This window comes from Pelophylax lessonae, assembly GCF_965119305.1.
Source record: "Pelophylax lessonae genome assembly, chromosome: 5".
NCBI classification, from domain to species: Eukaryota; Metazoa; Chordata; class Amphibia; order Anura; family Ranidae; genus Pelophylax; species Pelophylax lessonae.
The window spans coordinates 230955923-230970827 of record NC_138772.1 but is presented as its reverse complement, the minus strand read 5'-3'; the positions used below and the strand labels follow the sequence as shown (position 1 = coordinate 230970827).

Genomic DNA, 14905 nt, shown 5'->3' with positions numbered 1-14905 from the left:
CACTATCCTTTGTAAGCAGCCATTTATTTTCTTTTATATTTATTTTAAAAATAAAAACGGTATTACACTATATTTTAGTGTTTAGTGAAAAGATGATGCTCCAACTTTCCCACATGCAAATACAACAAACTGTTTGGAGAGCAGCTGAAATAATCCACAATAGAAAGTTTGTCACCGCTTTGCTCTATATGTGAAAATTGTCCGCTTACCAAATTAAATGATCCCACTAAGAGATATGCATGGTAGTGGAAGCGCCTCTGAAGACAAGTGGTCAGCCAGCTCCAGGAAATGTATCCAGGCTTATGGTGCTCCTTAATCTCGGTAATCACATCATGTGGTTATAAAAGATAATGGAAGACACTCGCAGAGCATTGATTCATATAAAGCTGGTTTATTAAATAAAAGGCACTTTCATCAAGGACAATGAATTTTAATGATATGGGATAAAATCTCGCAAGTCCGCCTGCAGTGCGGTTCGTGCTAATTGTCGTAACTTTGCTAGCTCCAATCCAACGCGTTTCCTCTCCGAAGGCATTACCTGTCAATTCTAGTAAATAACAACACTGTTTTAAAATACATTATAAGTAAAAATAATATATATAGTAGAATGTTGAATCTCTAGCTATGACTATTCTGAAATGTATTTTATCCAATATGTGGTCTTTTGGTGATAATGTATTATTAATGTTTCTCCGATTTGTAGTATGATTCTTAACATGACCTTAATATTTGAAATCTGCTGTTTTAAAATTTCAGCTGAGTTTCATGGACTGTGGGAGAGTTTAATATATGACAGTGAAATAAAGTCAAATGTAAGTAAATTCTGTTTGACAGTGCCTGTGTATTCTGTACATAATCAGTGATTTGTGATAGCCTTTTATTTACATTTTGTTTGACTTGTGGAACTGAAGACCATATCTGCCGTGTAATTCCGTTATTCCTGAAGTGCAGTGGTGGAACACAAGAGTAGTAATAATTGCCATATGAATCAAAAAATCCAAACTTTCCCCATTATCCTCCCATGATATTAACACAGATACAGAGATGGCCTATTTACTGAACAAGACCATAAACTGCTTGCCTAAAGATCTATTTTTACATTTTTCACATACATGTTAATATCTGCATTTTTTTCGCTAGAAAATTACTCACAACTCCCAAACATTATATATTTTCTGAAAGCAGAGGCCCCGGAGAAGAAAATGTAAATTAGAAAATTACTCACAACTCCCAAACATATATTTTCTGAAAGCAGAGGTCCTGGAGAATAAAATTGTGGTTTAGTAATTTTTATTATATCATATAATATTTGTGAAGCCGTTTATGAAATGCAAAATATAAAACATGATATTGTGTCAAGTAAATAGATACCAAACGTGGTCAAGGTTTTAAATTGCACACACTTGTGAAATGACAACAAACTATGGTACCTAAAATTGTCCACAGGTGACACAGGTTATCAGTCTAGCCCTAAATGTTAGCTATGGTGCTAGAATTATTGCTCTCACTCAGAGAGCAGAGATACTACACATGTGTGGTGAAATCATTGTTTACATATGCGTGGGGAGGGGCTTTTTTCAGTACTTTTATTAATTTTATTTTTTTTACATTTCTTTTTTCAAATAACTGAACAAGACTCCTTGTGATGGCTTTATGCAGTGAAAGGTTTTCTTCTTTGGAGAAATCGGGGGTCTATTAGACCCCTGATGCCTCCATTGTCCTTCAATGCAGCTAATCAAACACAGATGTGTTTGATCAGCTGCTTCCCTGGCTGTAATGGCCAGGTAAAGACGGTTCTGAAACTGGAAGTAACAAAATCCTCCTCACTACTGGCTTCATTCATCACAGAGGAGATCAGGGAATGGATGTTTCTTTTATCTCCTCTGTAGGCAGCCGACTGGACCACTTACAGTGGTCCTGGTTGGAACGGAAGAGCCCAGAAACAATGGCGAGGAGGGGGCTCCCCAGCTCTGTAAAAGTGATTGGGTAGCTTCATAGCTGCCTGGATCGCTTTTACAAGAAAAGCCAATTGCCAGCACTTTGTTCCCTGTTTTCTTTATAGACCATGTAGTGAGGACGTGCTGTCTGGTTGTATTGTAGAGTTAAAGACTAACTCAACTATTTCCAATATGCTGCATGTTGCACCTTTTTTTTAGGATGTAAAATGGTGCCACTTCCTAATGCGACTCTGGGACTGGAAGTTGATGGAAAGCTTACCAACTATGCAGAGGCAGTTAATAATAACAGCCAACAAGGACCTTAATTATTTCCTATTAAAACTGTGGGCTCTTAAAAAATATACTATACTTTTATACACAGGGTAAGTGATATGTTGAGGCTGGTTTCACACCTGTGCCCTTTGTCACTGCATGCTTTAAAGGCGTTGTAAAGTCAGAACGTTTTTTTTTATCTTTATGCATTAAGATAAAAAAAAACCTTCTGTGTGCAGCAGCACCCCCTAATACTTACCTGAGCCTCATCTCTGTCTAGCGATGTCCACGAGTCCCTCGGCCGTCAGGGACTCTCCCTCCTGATTGGCTGAGACACAGCCACGGCACCATTGGCTCCCGCAGCTGTCAATCAAAATCAATTGGCCAATCAGGAGAGAGAGGGGGCGAGGCCAAACGGCTAGCCCCGTGTCTGAATGGATACACTGAGCTGCAGCTCGGCTCAGGTGCCCCCATAGAAAGCTGCTTGCTGTGAGGGCACTCGATAGAAGGAAGGGGCCAGGAGCAGCAACGAGGGACCTGAGAAAAGGAGGATCCAGGCTGCTCTGTGCAAAGCCAACTGCACAGAGGCTGTAAGTATGACATGGCAGGAAGACAATGAACAACCAACAGCGCCATGGTAGTTTGTTGAAATCACAAACCGACAGCTGCAAAGGCTGTCGATACTTGTAGTTTGTCGTTCACAGAGCTCTGTAAATGAATGCAATGCCCGTGTCTTTTTAAAATGGTGACAGCATGCAGGGAAGAAGATCCCCTTGCTTGCTTTCACTACAGGCAGCAGAGCGGTCAGCGGCTGCAGAAGTGGGAACATGTTCCACACTAAAAACAAAGGTGAGCTTACCATTTAGGCCCAGTTCACACTTATGTGGTGTGGAATTTGCAGCGATGTCTGTGCGTTTCCCGCACCGCATCAAAATCGCACCCCGTTCATGCAAACTGTTGCGGGTTTGTAGATTAATTTAACGACAACCCAAAATCGGTTTGCGAAACGTAGTGCAATTTGTAAAATTAGATCACATGGGTGTGAAAACATTCCTGGTGCGGCAAAAAAAGTGTCTTGCACGATTTTGATACGGAGCGATTTGAGTCATACAAAATTAATGACTCAAATTGCACTGCTGCAGAATCGCATGTGATTTGAACAGGAATTTGGCACGATTCCTGTACAAATCACATGCCTTCCCACACCGCACCAGTATGAACCAGACCTTAATCTGTTTGTAAGTAAGATAACTGGTTTCATGGACAAAGTATGTCTTTTTGCTGATGAGTGAAAGGTGTGCAATAGGGTTTATATGGTCAATATGTAGCCTTTTATATAAAGTTGTACTTCATTGTTAAAGTAGTTGTAAAGTCAGAAGGTTTTTTATCCTAATGCATTCTATACATTAAGATAAAAACCCTTCTGTGTGCAGCTCCCCCCTCAGAACCCCTAATACTTACCTGAGCCCATCTCTATCCAGCGATGTAGCAGGAGTGTCTCGGCTGCCTGAGACTCTACTTCCTAATTGGCTGAAATGGCAGCGTGGCACCATTGTCTCCTGCTGCCGTCGATCAAATTCAGCGAGCCAATCAGGAGAGGGAGGGGGCAGGGCCAGGCCATGCCTAAATGGACACAGGGAGCTGCAGGTCGGCTTGGGTGCCCCCATAGCAAGCTGATTGCTGTAGGGGCACTCAACAGGAGGGCGGGCCAGGTGCACCGAAGAGGGACTCGAGAAGAGGAGGATCCAGGCCACTATGTGCAAAACCATTACACAGGGCAGGTAAGTATACCATGTTTACTATTTTTAACCAAAAAAAAAAAAAAAAACAGACTTTACAATCACTTTAAGTTTTTTGTGTTTTTTTGGACATCTATTTGCTTTTTTATTGTGTAAGGTCTTGAGTGTATGCTGCCTAAGCAGTCTGTACTTGGAACCAAAAGATTATTATTGTTATAATTATAGCTGATAAGGAAACAATTTTCATTGAATTTTAACAAATTTTTTGTGTATTTTTAAGCTTTTAGATTATGTTACAACCACGCTGCTGTTTTCCGACAAAAATGTTGATAGCAACTTGATTGCCTGGAACAGAGTTGTCCTTTTACATGGTAATTATTTGTTTTTAATGCACAACAAATGTTTAAATATACACGTTAAAGACCCAGATTCAGTCATTTTCCCTTTGGATAGCGTGAGCAATATACAGTCTTTTATTGGCGTTTAGGTTGTTGCGGTTTCTAACTTTGGAGATTCCTTCTCACTTTTTACCTTCAAAGTGTCAGTAATAGGGAAGGAATTGCTGGGAACTCTTCCTGGCTAGAACACAAACCACAATTAGAACCTGACAAAAATTTTAACCTTGACCACTCTACAAAATAAAAGCGTTTTTTATTGCAGTTTCTGTGTCCTTTTGAGAGATTTCTGCGTGCTTTCTGTTGTGATGGATGCATGAGGTACAGGATAATGTTCCCATTAGGTTAATTTATGGGACTGCTAATGGTACTAATGCTATGGGACTGTTAAATGGTACTCAATGGAAATCATGGAGTATGACTTCTCATGCGACTTTGCAGGACAAGTCGCACAAGTGTGAAAAGGGCCTTACCTGGTAAAGTGATGGTGTTGTTTTACGCTTCTGAGAATGCTGTGGGAGCAATTTTGTCACAGAGATCAGGAACAAAATCGCGAATCCATCCTGTAGCCTTTTTCTCAAGAAAGCTAAATCCTGCAGAGAAAAACTATGATGTTGGAGATCGCAAGCTTCTGGCCATTAAATTGGCCCTAGAGGAATGGCGCTATCTGCTGCAAGGTGCAATGCATCCTGTTTTGATCTTTACAGATCATAAGAACTTAAAATATTTTAGGTCAGACAAAAGACTGCGGCCTCAACAGGCCAGATGGGCACTGTTTTTTTCTAGGTTCCTATTTCAACTCACGTTCCACCCTGGGTCTAAGAACAGCAAGCCGAATGCTCTGTCACAGATCTTTTCAGAAGTGGAGGGGTCTCTCCCACAGGACACCATTTTGTCTGCACAACACCTTTTACTTCTCCAAGCAAATCTCATGACTCAGATCATACAGGCCTCAGGGCAGGAGTTACCACCTCAAGGGGTGAGTTTGTAAAATAAAATGGACTTTTTTGGTTTCAAGACTTGTGTCTGAAAGCCAATGTCTGAAGGGCCTCAGATTATGCCACGACCATCCATTAGGAGGACATTTGGGGTCCCAAAAGGCTAAAGAACTGTTACAACCATCTTTCTGGTGGCCTAAATGGAAGTCTGACTGTAAAAATTATGTTTAAGCATGCGCTATCTGCATACATAATAAGAACAACAGGAATAAATGTTGGGGACAGGTTAAGGCTACTTCCTGTACCAAAAAGACCATGGGAGATGATCTCGATGGATTTTATTGTTGAACTACCAGTATCAGATGACTTCATCTCCATCTTTGTGTTCTTGGATAGATTATCCAAGATGGCACATTTTGTTCCTATGAAAGGTACGCCTTTAGCGCAACAAACGACCCATACATTTATCGAGGAGGTGGTGAGACTTCATAGAGTACTAGACAGTATTGTATCCATTCAGGGGGTGCAGTTTACATCAAAATTTTGGAGAGAGCATTGCAAGTTTTTGCATGTTGAACTATGCTGTTCGTCTACAGTAGAACCCTACTGTAGAAGTCAATACAGACGTAACATGTATAGGGGCTGAGCCTGTTCGTTTATTTCAAACTGTGGCTATGGTAGCCATTAAATGTCTGTAAAGCCTGCACAGCTGCTTGTGCCTATTTTGTGAGTACAGGTTGTCCCCGACTTACAAACATCCAACTTACAAACGACTCCTATTTACAAGGGGAGGTTGACAACAGGAAGTGAGGAGAAATCTAGCCCTAGGAAGGGAAATTCCCTCCTGTAAGAGTTCTCATGGGGAAAAAGGTGTCTCCACCGAAGCTTTATCACCAATCCTTTTTTCCCAAGTCATCCTCCAGGATGGTCACATGAGAGAGATGGCTCCTCCTCCTACAGGAAACACAAGCACAGTTAAGTTTAAAAGGCCGCCCCACAGGCTGCCCCACAGTTCTTGTGTTTCCTGTCCTGCTTACACAAGCATGGTCCTGAACATCCCCTTTTTGTTTTTTTATTATTCCCTATCCTGGGCAGGCTTCCTGGGATACCTCTTCCCTTCACCGGCCTGAGCCGATAAGGGTATCTGGCGGGCTGGTGCCAGCAATGGGGGCAAGGGAGGAGGACGTCCACGGGAGAGGAGGGGGTCGTGAGGCTTCAGAAAGATACCCCCTCTTCTCTTATGGGGCAGAAGCAAGGCTGGAGACCTAAGCAGGTAAAACCCAGTATCCTGCCCAAACGCTTACCTTGCTCCAGTGGGACCGAGGAATAGCAGGCCAAGAGGGGACCATGGCGGCCAGCCGGAGGCCGTGCTGAGCCGCTCGCCATCTCCCCTCGGAAGGGTCATCTCCACGCTGGGCTCCCGGTGGAGTCTCCAGCGTGTGCTGTGACAGCCAGCGTCGCCGCTGGCGCTGCGGAAGTGACGTAGCCAATATGGCGCCGCCACCGGAAGTGGGGCGGTGGCCATATTGGATGTGGGCAAAGAGCGCCGGAATAGCATCAGAAGCTCTGGCGGGAAATTTAAACATAAATGGCGCCAGTTCACAGGAAGATCGGCTTGGCTACGCTCACCTGCTGCCCCCCCAAAAAAAAAATTTTTTTTTTTCTTTTTGTTCTTTTCCTTTGGCTTTTCAAAAAAAGTGGGGTCAGGGGGGGAAAAAAGGGGGATAATCTGAACCTTTTTGGGGGTCAGGGGAATTAGGGGGGGTAATAGGGGGAGGGTATACGCATACCCCTAAGACGGGAGATAACTAGATATGTGTCTCTGTTAATCTCTCTGTCTACAGCCCAAACCCGCAGAAACTACAGACACTTCGGTTAAACCAAAGAAAAAGCACTGCCGCACCTGCGGGACAAAAATGCCAACGGATTCAGACAAGCTATTGTGCCAAAGATGCATTAAGAAAGTAATCAATGAAGAATCCAAGCCACTAGGGAAGGATTTCCTTGATTTCAAAAAATAAGTCACGTCCACTCTGAAATCGCTACAGTCATCCATAGAAGGGATGAAAAGAGCAGACCAACCCTCCACGTCAGGATACCGCACAAAAACGGCAAGGATCCAAACGGTCACCAGGCTAATGGAAGAATCCTCGGAATCAGACTCCCAGGATGAGGAAGGGGAACTCCTGGGAGGAGACAGCTCAGACTCAGAAGAGCATGACAGTGAGGTACAGGAAAAAGTGACCAGACACCTATTTCCAACAGAAGAGACGGAAGAACTACTGAAAGCAATATATGTAACAGAAGACTTACAAAAAGAGGAAGAACCAAGATCGGTGAGAGACCGACTATATAGAGACCTACAGGTTCCGAAGACACGTACCTTTCCGGTCCACCAATCCCTGAAAGGGATCATCAAGAAGGAGTGGGAATGTCCCGAAAACAAGCTTTTCTTCCCTAAATCAATGAAAAAGAGATTCCCCTTTGAGGAATCCGTAGGAGTTTGGTCCAAATGCCCAAAAATTGACGCGCCTCTAGCCAAAGTGTCAAAAAAGTCGGATTTGTCTTTTGAAGACATGGGCCATTTAAAAGATCCGATGGATAAGAAGATCGATGTGACACTTCGGAGGGCTTACGAGGCGGGGGCGGCATCTTTTCAGCCAAATATGGCCAATACCTGCGTGGCTAGGAACGTGTCCTTCTGGCTGGAACAGCTAAGGGGACAGTTGGAAAAGGTCCCAGGTAGCGAAGAGGCACAGGATTCCCTCCTCTTGATAGAGAAAGGGGTGGCCTATATGGCGGATGCAGCGGCAGAAGGTGTACGGATAGCAGCCCGAACCACTGGTCTGGTAAACTCAGCCAGAAGAGCTCTCTGGCTCAAAACATGGGAAGGAGACTACGCATCCAGAAATAAGCTGTGCAGTATCCCTTTTGACTGGAAGCTATTTTTTGGCCAAGAACTGGATAAAGTTCTGGAAAGATCGGCGGACAAGTCAAAAGGATTCCCCTCCAAAAAGAAGGAGAAACAGAAGGGATTTTTTTGCCGCCCGAGAGGCGATACACAATCCAAGGGAGGAAAACCAAATACCCAGAGGAAGTGGGTATACAATAAGAGCAAGGGTAGACCAAACAACCCCTTCCCCAATAGTAGCAGCAATGTCAGCAAGCCCCAGTGACGCCAGACGGCCGGTAGGGGGAAAACTGAGATTCTTCTCCCCTCAATGGGAAGAGTTCTGTACGAACCGTTTTATAGTACAGATTCTCAAGGAAGGCTACAAGATAGAATTCGTGACCACTCCCCCTCACAAATTTCGGATAACATCTCTACCAAGAACATCACCAGCGAAGGAAGCCTGGGGAAGTATCCATCTCGAACCTATTACAAGAGGAGGTAATAAAGGAAATACCCTTATCACACCAAGGGGAAGGGTTCTTTTCAAGAGTCTTTTTAAGGCTAAAACCATCAGGCAAACACCGCCTAATCCTAAATCTCAAGGACCTCAACCGAAGAGTAAGGTACAGGAGGTTCAAGATGGAATCCATCTTCTCAGTGAGAACCCTACTTCCCGAAGATGCTTTCTTAGTGACCCTAGATCTCCAAGATGCCTATTTACATGTGCCAATCCACCTAAGGCATCAAAAGTTCCTAAGGTTCGCAACCAGATTGGGGTCACAAATACGCCTATTCCAGTTCCAGGCACTCCCATTCGGAATCTCCTCGGCACCCAGAATCTTTACCAAGATTATGGCGGAAGTAGTCCAGGACCTTCGAGTAAGAGGGGTCCAGATAATTCCCTACCTAGACGACTTCCTGATATACGGCAAATCAGAGTCGGAAGCATTGGAAAATCTCCGAACAACAGAGGATTTCCTCACATCACTGGGGTGGGTGATCAACGCCCAGAAATCCAACAGAATCCCTTCACAGGAGACAGTGTTCCTGGGTTATCGAATCAACACTGACACAAAAAAATCCTATTACCAGAGAACAAGATTGTGAAGCTCAAAGAAGCTATGAGGCGCTTGATAGAGCTACACCGTATATCAAGAAGAGACACCATGGTGGTCCTGGGCCTCATGTCAGCAGCCATCCCAGCAGTACAGTGGGCTCAGCTACACATGAGACCTCTCCAGAGACATCTCCTGAGTCACTGGAATGGAAAGACCTCAGAGCTGGATGGTCTAATATCAATTCCACCAACTGTAAAAAGATCACTAACCTGGTGGCTAAAGGAAGACTCCCTCTCTCAAGGAAGACTCTGGATGCCCACAGTACAGATCAGGATAACGACGGATGCAAGCCTTTTCAGCTGGGGAGCCCACATAGGACATCAGGTGAGACAGGGAACCTGGTGCCAATCTGGGGAAGAAGTGTCCTCAGCTAGCGGCTGTAAGAGAAGCTCTGGTAGGATTCCAACAAGAAACAAAAGGGAAACATGTCCAAATTCAGTCGGACAATGTCACGACAGTCTCTTACATCAACCACCAAGGTGGTACACGCTCAAAGCACCTGATGAGAATAGCGCAAGACATTCTATCAGAGGCGGAAGCAAACCTTTTATCCCTTTCGGCAGTGCACATAAAGGGATCAACAAATGTGCTGGCAGATCTACTGAGCCGGAAGCACCTGGACCCAGCGGAGTGGGAACTAAATCAACAGATTTTCAACCAGCTGGTACAGAAGTGGGGGACACCGGAGGTGGACCTTTTTGCCACAGAAAGAAAAGTGAGAAAGTTCTACTCTTTACACAAGGAAAGGAACGCATTGGGCATAGATGCCCTAGCGTTTCCCTGGAGTTTCGGCCTGGCGTATGCGTTTCCCCCGATCCAACTGATTCCAAGAACAATCAGGAAAATCCATCTGGAGGGAACAAGGGTAATCCTAGTGGCACCCTTCTGGCCAAAACGAGCATGGTTTACTCCACTCTGGAAAATGGCGGAGGAAGAACCCTGGATTCTACCAGCTCAGGAAGATCTTCTGGCCCAAAAGGGAGCACATCACACTTCCAGCCAGACGCTACAACTAGCAGCATGGATCCTGAACGGAGCATACTACTGAATAAAGGACTATCCACAAGAGTCACGGAAGTACTGCTCCAGAGCAGAAAACCAGTAACCAGGAAGATTTACAACAAAATATGGAAGACATACAGATTCAAAATGGAGCCCAGCAACAGGAACCTAAGGGATATTAGCACTGTGCTGGATTTTTTTCTAGACGGAGTAGACAAAGGTCTGGCCGTAAACACCCTTAAAGTGCAGGCGGCAGCTCTGTCAATCTTTCTGGAAAAACCTATAGGAGAAGATCCTTTAGTAAAGAGGTTTTTTAGATCCATCCAAAGATGCAGGCCTAGCAAAGACCTTAGCTTGGCCCCATGGGATCTAACATTAGTACTACAGGCACTCGCCAAAGCCCCTTTTGAGCCTTTAGAAGAATGCAATCTAAAGAATCTTACTCTAAAAGCGGCATTTCTTGTGGCAATTACATCAGCCAGAAGGGTGAGCGACCTACAGGCCCTTTCCATCAAGGAACCTTTCTTAAAGATTTTTCCGGATAAATTAATCCTCAGGACGGACCCTCTTTTCCTCCCGAAAGTATCTTCGGAATTTCATCGGACACAGGAAGTAGTCCTTCCATCATTCTGCCAAAACCCAACCTCACCAAGGGAGGAGGTTTTTGCTACTCTGGACGTCAAGAGGTGTATCCTACACTACATAGAAGTCACCAGAGAAATCAGGAAATCAGCTAACTTATTTATACTCTTTGGAGGCACTCAGAAAGGGAAAGCTGCCTCAAAATCATCCATAGCCAGGTGGATCAGAATGGCTATTGGCACAGCCTACACAGAGCAAAACAAAAGTTTACCAGCCGGTATCAAGGCACACTCCACCTGGGCGATATCGACATCTTGGGCAGAAAAGGCTGGGGCCTCAGCAGAGCAAATCTGCAAAGCAGCCACCTGGTCAAGTGATCTGACGTTTGTCAAACACTACAGGGTCGACCTGGTCTCCGCCCAGGATCTATCCTTCGGTCGCAAAGTGCTCCAGGCAGTAGTCCCACCCTAGGTATGCATCGTTGGGGTCTCATGTGACCGTCCTGGAGGATGACTTGGGAAAGTATAAGTTATTACCTGATAACTCCCTTTCCAGGAATCCTCCAGGACGGTGGACCCCCACCCTATTAGTAAATTGTATACTTAGATTATAGTTTGAGCTAGTCGCTTAAGCAGGCCAGTTCATCTTTTAACAACTGTGGGGCAGCCTGTGGGGCGGCCTTTTAAACTTAACTGTGCTTGTGTTTCCTGTAGGAGGAGGAGCCATCTCTCTCATGTGACCATCCTGGAGGATTCCTGGAAAGGGAGTTATCAGGTAATAACTTATACTTTCCACAACAACCCAAAATTTTAAAAATCCAGTCGTCCTAGGGACAGAAAGTGAGGTGAAATCTTCTGAACAGGGGTACAGACAGCAAAACAAATAGTACAGGGGTGTTAACCCTTCCCTATGCTATCCAAAAAAACTTAAAAATTATTCTTTTGGCTGGAGCTACACTTAAAAAATGTACCTGTTCCAACTTACAAACAAATTCAACTTAAGAACAAACCTACAGTCCCTATCTTGTTTGTAACCGGGGACCGCCTGTATCCATTGCTTTTAATAAACTGCATGGTGATTCCTAAAAGACAGAGAGCACTAGATTTCTTCCATCCTCCAGGTACTCCGGTTTCCTCTCACACTCCAAAGACATGCTGGTAGGTTAATTGGATCCTGTATAAAAAAAAATTGGCCCTACTGTGTATATATGTGAGTTAGGTACTTTAGATTGTAAGCTCCTTGAGGGCAGGGACTTATGTGAATATACAATGTGTATGTAAAGCGCTGCATAAATTGACAGCGCTATATAAGTACCTGAAATAATAAATAATAATTATTGATTAATATTATTATTGCTAGCACTTTGCACATTTGTTTTGGACTTTATGGACTGTTTCTTCACATTGTTTATTAATATTTGATGCAATTATTGTTAAATTATTAGCACTTTTTGCTGTTTTTTTTCTGGCGCAGCACTATTTGATATTTATTCATTATGCTGTTCGTCGGCCTATCATCCATAGACCATTGGACAAACTGAGCGTACTAACCAGACATTAGAGCAATACCTTTTCTTCCTTTTTCACAGGATGATTGGGCACATTTGCTACCTCTGGCTGAGTTTGATTATAATAATTCCATGCATAGTTCCACAAATCAAGCTCCATTTTTCGCTAACTATGGATTCTTTCTTTCCTTCCTGCCTGATTCAGTTCCTGATTCACCTGTACTGGCAATTCAGGATGAAGTTAAGTTCTTTCTGGAAAACAACAAGAAATGACAAGCCTTTGTGGCCAAGGCTCAGGAAGACAACAAGAATATCTTTGACAGAAGAAGAAAGGGGGATTTACTCCTTAACCCAGGAGACAAGGTCTGGTTTTCAACTGTAAACCTAAAATTGCCTTGCCTATCAAAGAAACTAGGGCCTAAATACATTGGTCCATTTTCAGTCAGGTGAAGAATCAATCCAGCAGCACATGAACTTTCTTTACCTGATTCTTACAAGATTCACCCTGTGTTTCACGTGTCATTGCTAAAACCTACTGTACCTGACCATTTCCCAGATGGGGATCCAGGACCTCCAGCACCAATTGTAATTGATGGGTCTGAGGAATATAAAGTAGAAAATTCCTGGACTGTAGAAAGAGCCAAGGTACTGTACAGTATTTAATGAAGATGAAAAATTTGGGCCCAGAAGAAAGTTCCTGGGAACCAGAGTCCAATGTGCATACTCCAGAACTTTTGTGGGCTTTTTTCACAGCTCATCCAGAAAAAAAGCTTCAAGTTGGCATCAAGAGGCGGCACTGTCAGGGAAGTCGTATGCAAAGTCATGTGCAAAGATGTGCACGAAGATATGCACTTATAAGAATTCTGTCAACTAGAGGTTCCACATAAGAACTCATGAGTGACAGCTAGACATTGCTAACTCGCTAACGTATCTGTGGACGTGCGCATGCGCATTAGTGTGAGAGTGCTCTGAATACTTGGCGCCCTCTTGCCTATTTAGCCGAGAAGATTGCTGAGTGGTCATCAGCTTCTACTGCCTGTGTCCTGATCCTGTGCTTGTTCCTGTTTATACCTGGCCTGTTTGACTCGTTCCTGATACCTTATTGCTGACCCGGCTTGTAACCCGACTCTGCCTTTTGCCTACCGTTCCGGTGCCTTCTCTGCTCGCCTGATATTGACTCTGGCTTAGCCCTGACTCTTCTCTGGATCCGATCCTGTACCCCTGCTAATTGGCCATTACCGACTTCTGTCTGACCACTCAAGATCCTGCATCTGCCCACTCACCAGCTTGGTTTCTGTCTGCTGTCCTGCACCTGCCTTTTCACCAGTCTGCCCGCTGTTCTGCACCTGTTGGCATGTACCCACATCTGCCAGTCCACAAACCTGCTTGGCACCTGCTGCAAGTACCTTCTGTCCAGGATCTCCAACAAGGCATCCCGTGCCACTCCGTACCCTGGTATTTCCTGTCACCACCTTCAGGAGAAACAGGACAGGAGGTGTAAGGGAAAGCCCTCTTGTAAACAGAGCCTTAACCAAGAACGAGACAGCCACAAATCTTCAACCAACAATTTGCTGACCCTGACTTTCTGACATTTGTTTACAAGTTAAAATCTGTATTTTTTTGCTAGGAAATTACTTAGAACCCCCAAACATTATTTGCATTCTTTTTTTTTTGTTGGCAGAGACCCTAGAGAATGCAATGGTGGTTGTTGCAATGTTTTATGTCACACTGAATTTGCGCAGCAGTCTTTGTAAACACAATTTTTTTTTTTTTTTATAATACACTTTTAATGAATTGAAAAAACCAAAACCATAAAGTTAGCCCAATTTTTTTTGTATAAAGTGAAAGATGATGTTATGCTGAGTAAATAGATAACTAACATGTCATGTTTTAAAATTGTGCACGCTAGTGGAATGGTGACAAACTACGGTGCCTAAGAATCTCCATAAGGACGCTTTAAATTTTTTTACAGGTTATCTGTTTAGAGTTAGAGGAGGTCTTGCGACGATGCCTCACATGTGTGGATATTAAACCTTTATATATGCGGGTGCAAATTATGTATGCGTTCACTTCTGCATGCGAGCACGGAGGGGTGTGGCGCTTTCAGGTTATTTCTGCCTATTTATTTTATTTTTACACCGTGTCTATTTTTTTTTTTTTTTTTATCACTTTTATTCCTATTGCAAGGAATGTGAACATCCCAGACCCAGATATATCATTTACCCTTAAAAGCAAAAAAAAAATAAATCTTGTTTATCTGCCCGAGAACAGGAAGTTACATGGGAGGTCACTCAGGGCCTCCAAGGGTATAGAGCCAAGTGAGGGCCATCTTGCCCCCACTTGACTTCCTGCCCAGCCATCTCCAAGACTGGATCGCTTTCAGGTGTACTGACGACTCCGGTAAACTCAGAAACAACTGGGAAGCAGTGGGAGAAGGGGGAATCGCCAGCGGGATCATTTTTTATCTGAAAGCCTCTTCTAAAGATGTTGCACAAGAAAGCCAGCCAACAGTTTGCTGAAG

The 14905-nt window shown here is 43.9% G+C and overlaps 1 protein-coding gene across 1 annotated transcript in view; it reads left to right on the top strand.

Annotated features, from left to right (window-relative positions):
• TRIP13 (thyroid hormone receptor interactor 13) overlaps window positions 1-14905 on the top strand; it is a 168443-nt gene that overhangs the window by 47941 nt on the left and 105597 nt on the right. Inside the window, exons 4-5 of the mRNA XM_082258830.1 lie at window positions 757-812; window positions 4230-4320. Of these exons, the coding sequence (XP_082114956.1) occupies window positions 757-812; window positions 4230-4320 (147 nt within the window). The remainder of the gene's footprint in view (window positions 1-756; window positions 813-4229; window positions 4321-14905) is intronic.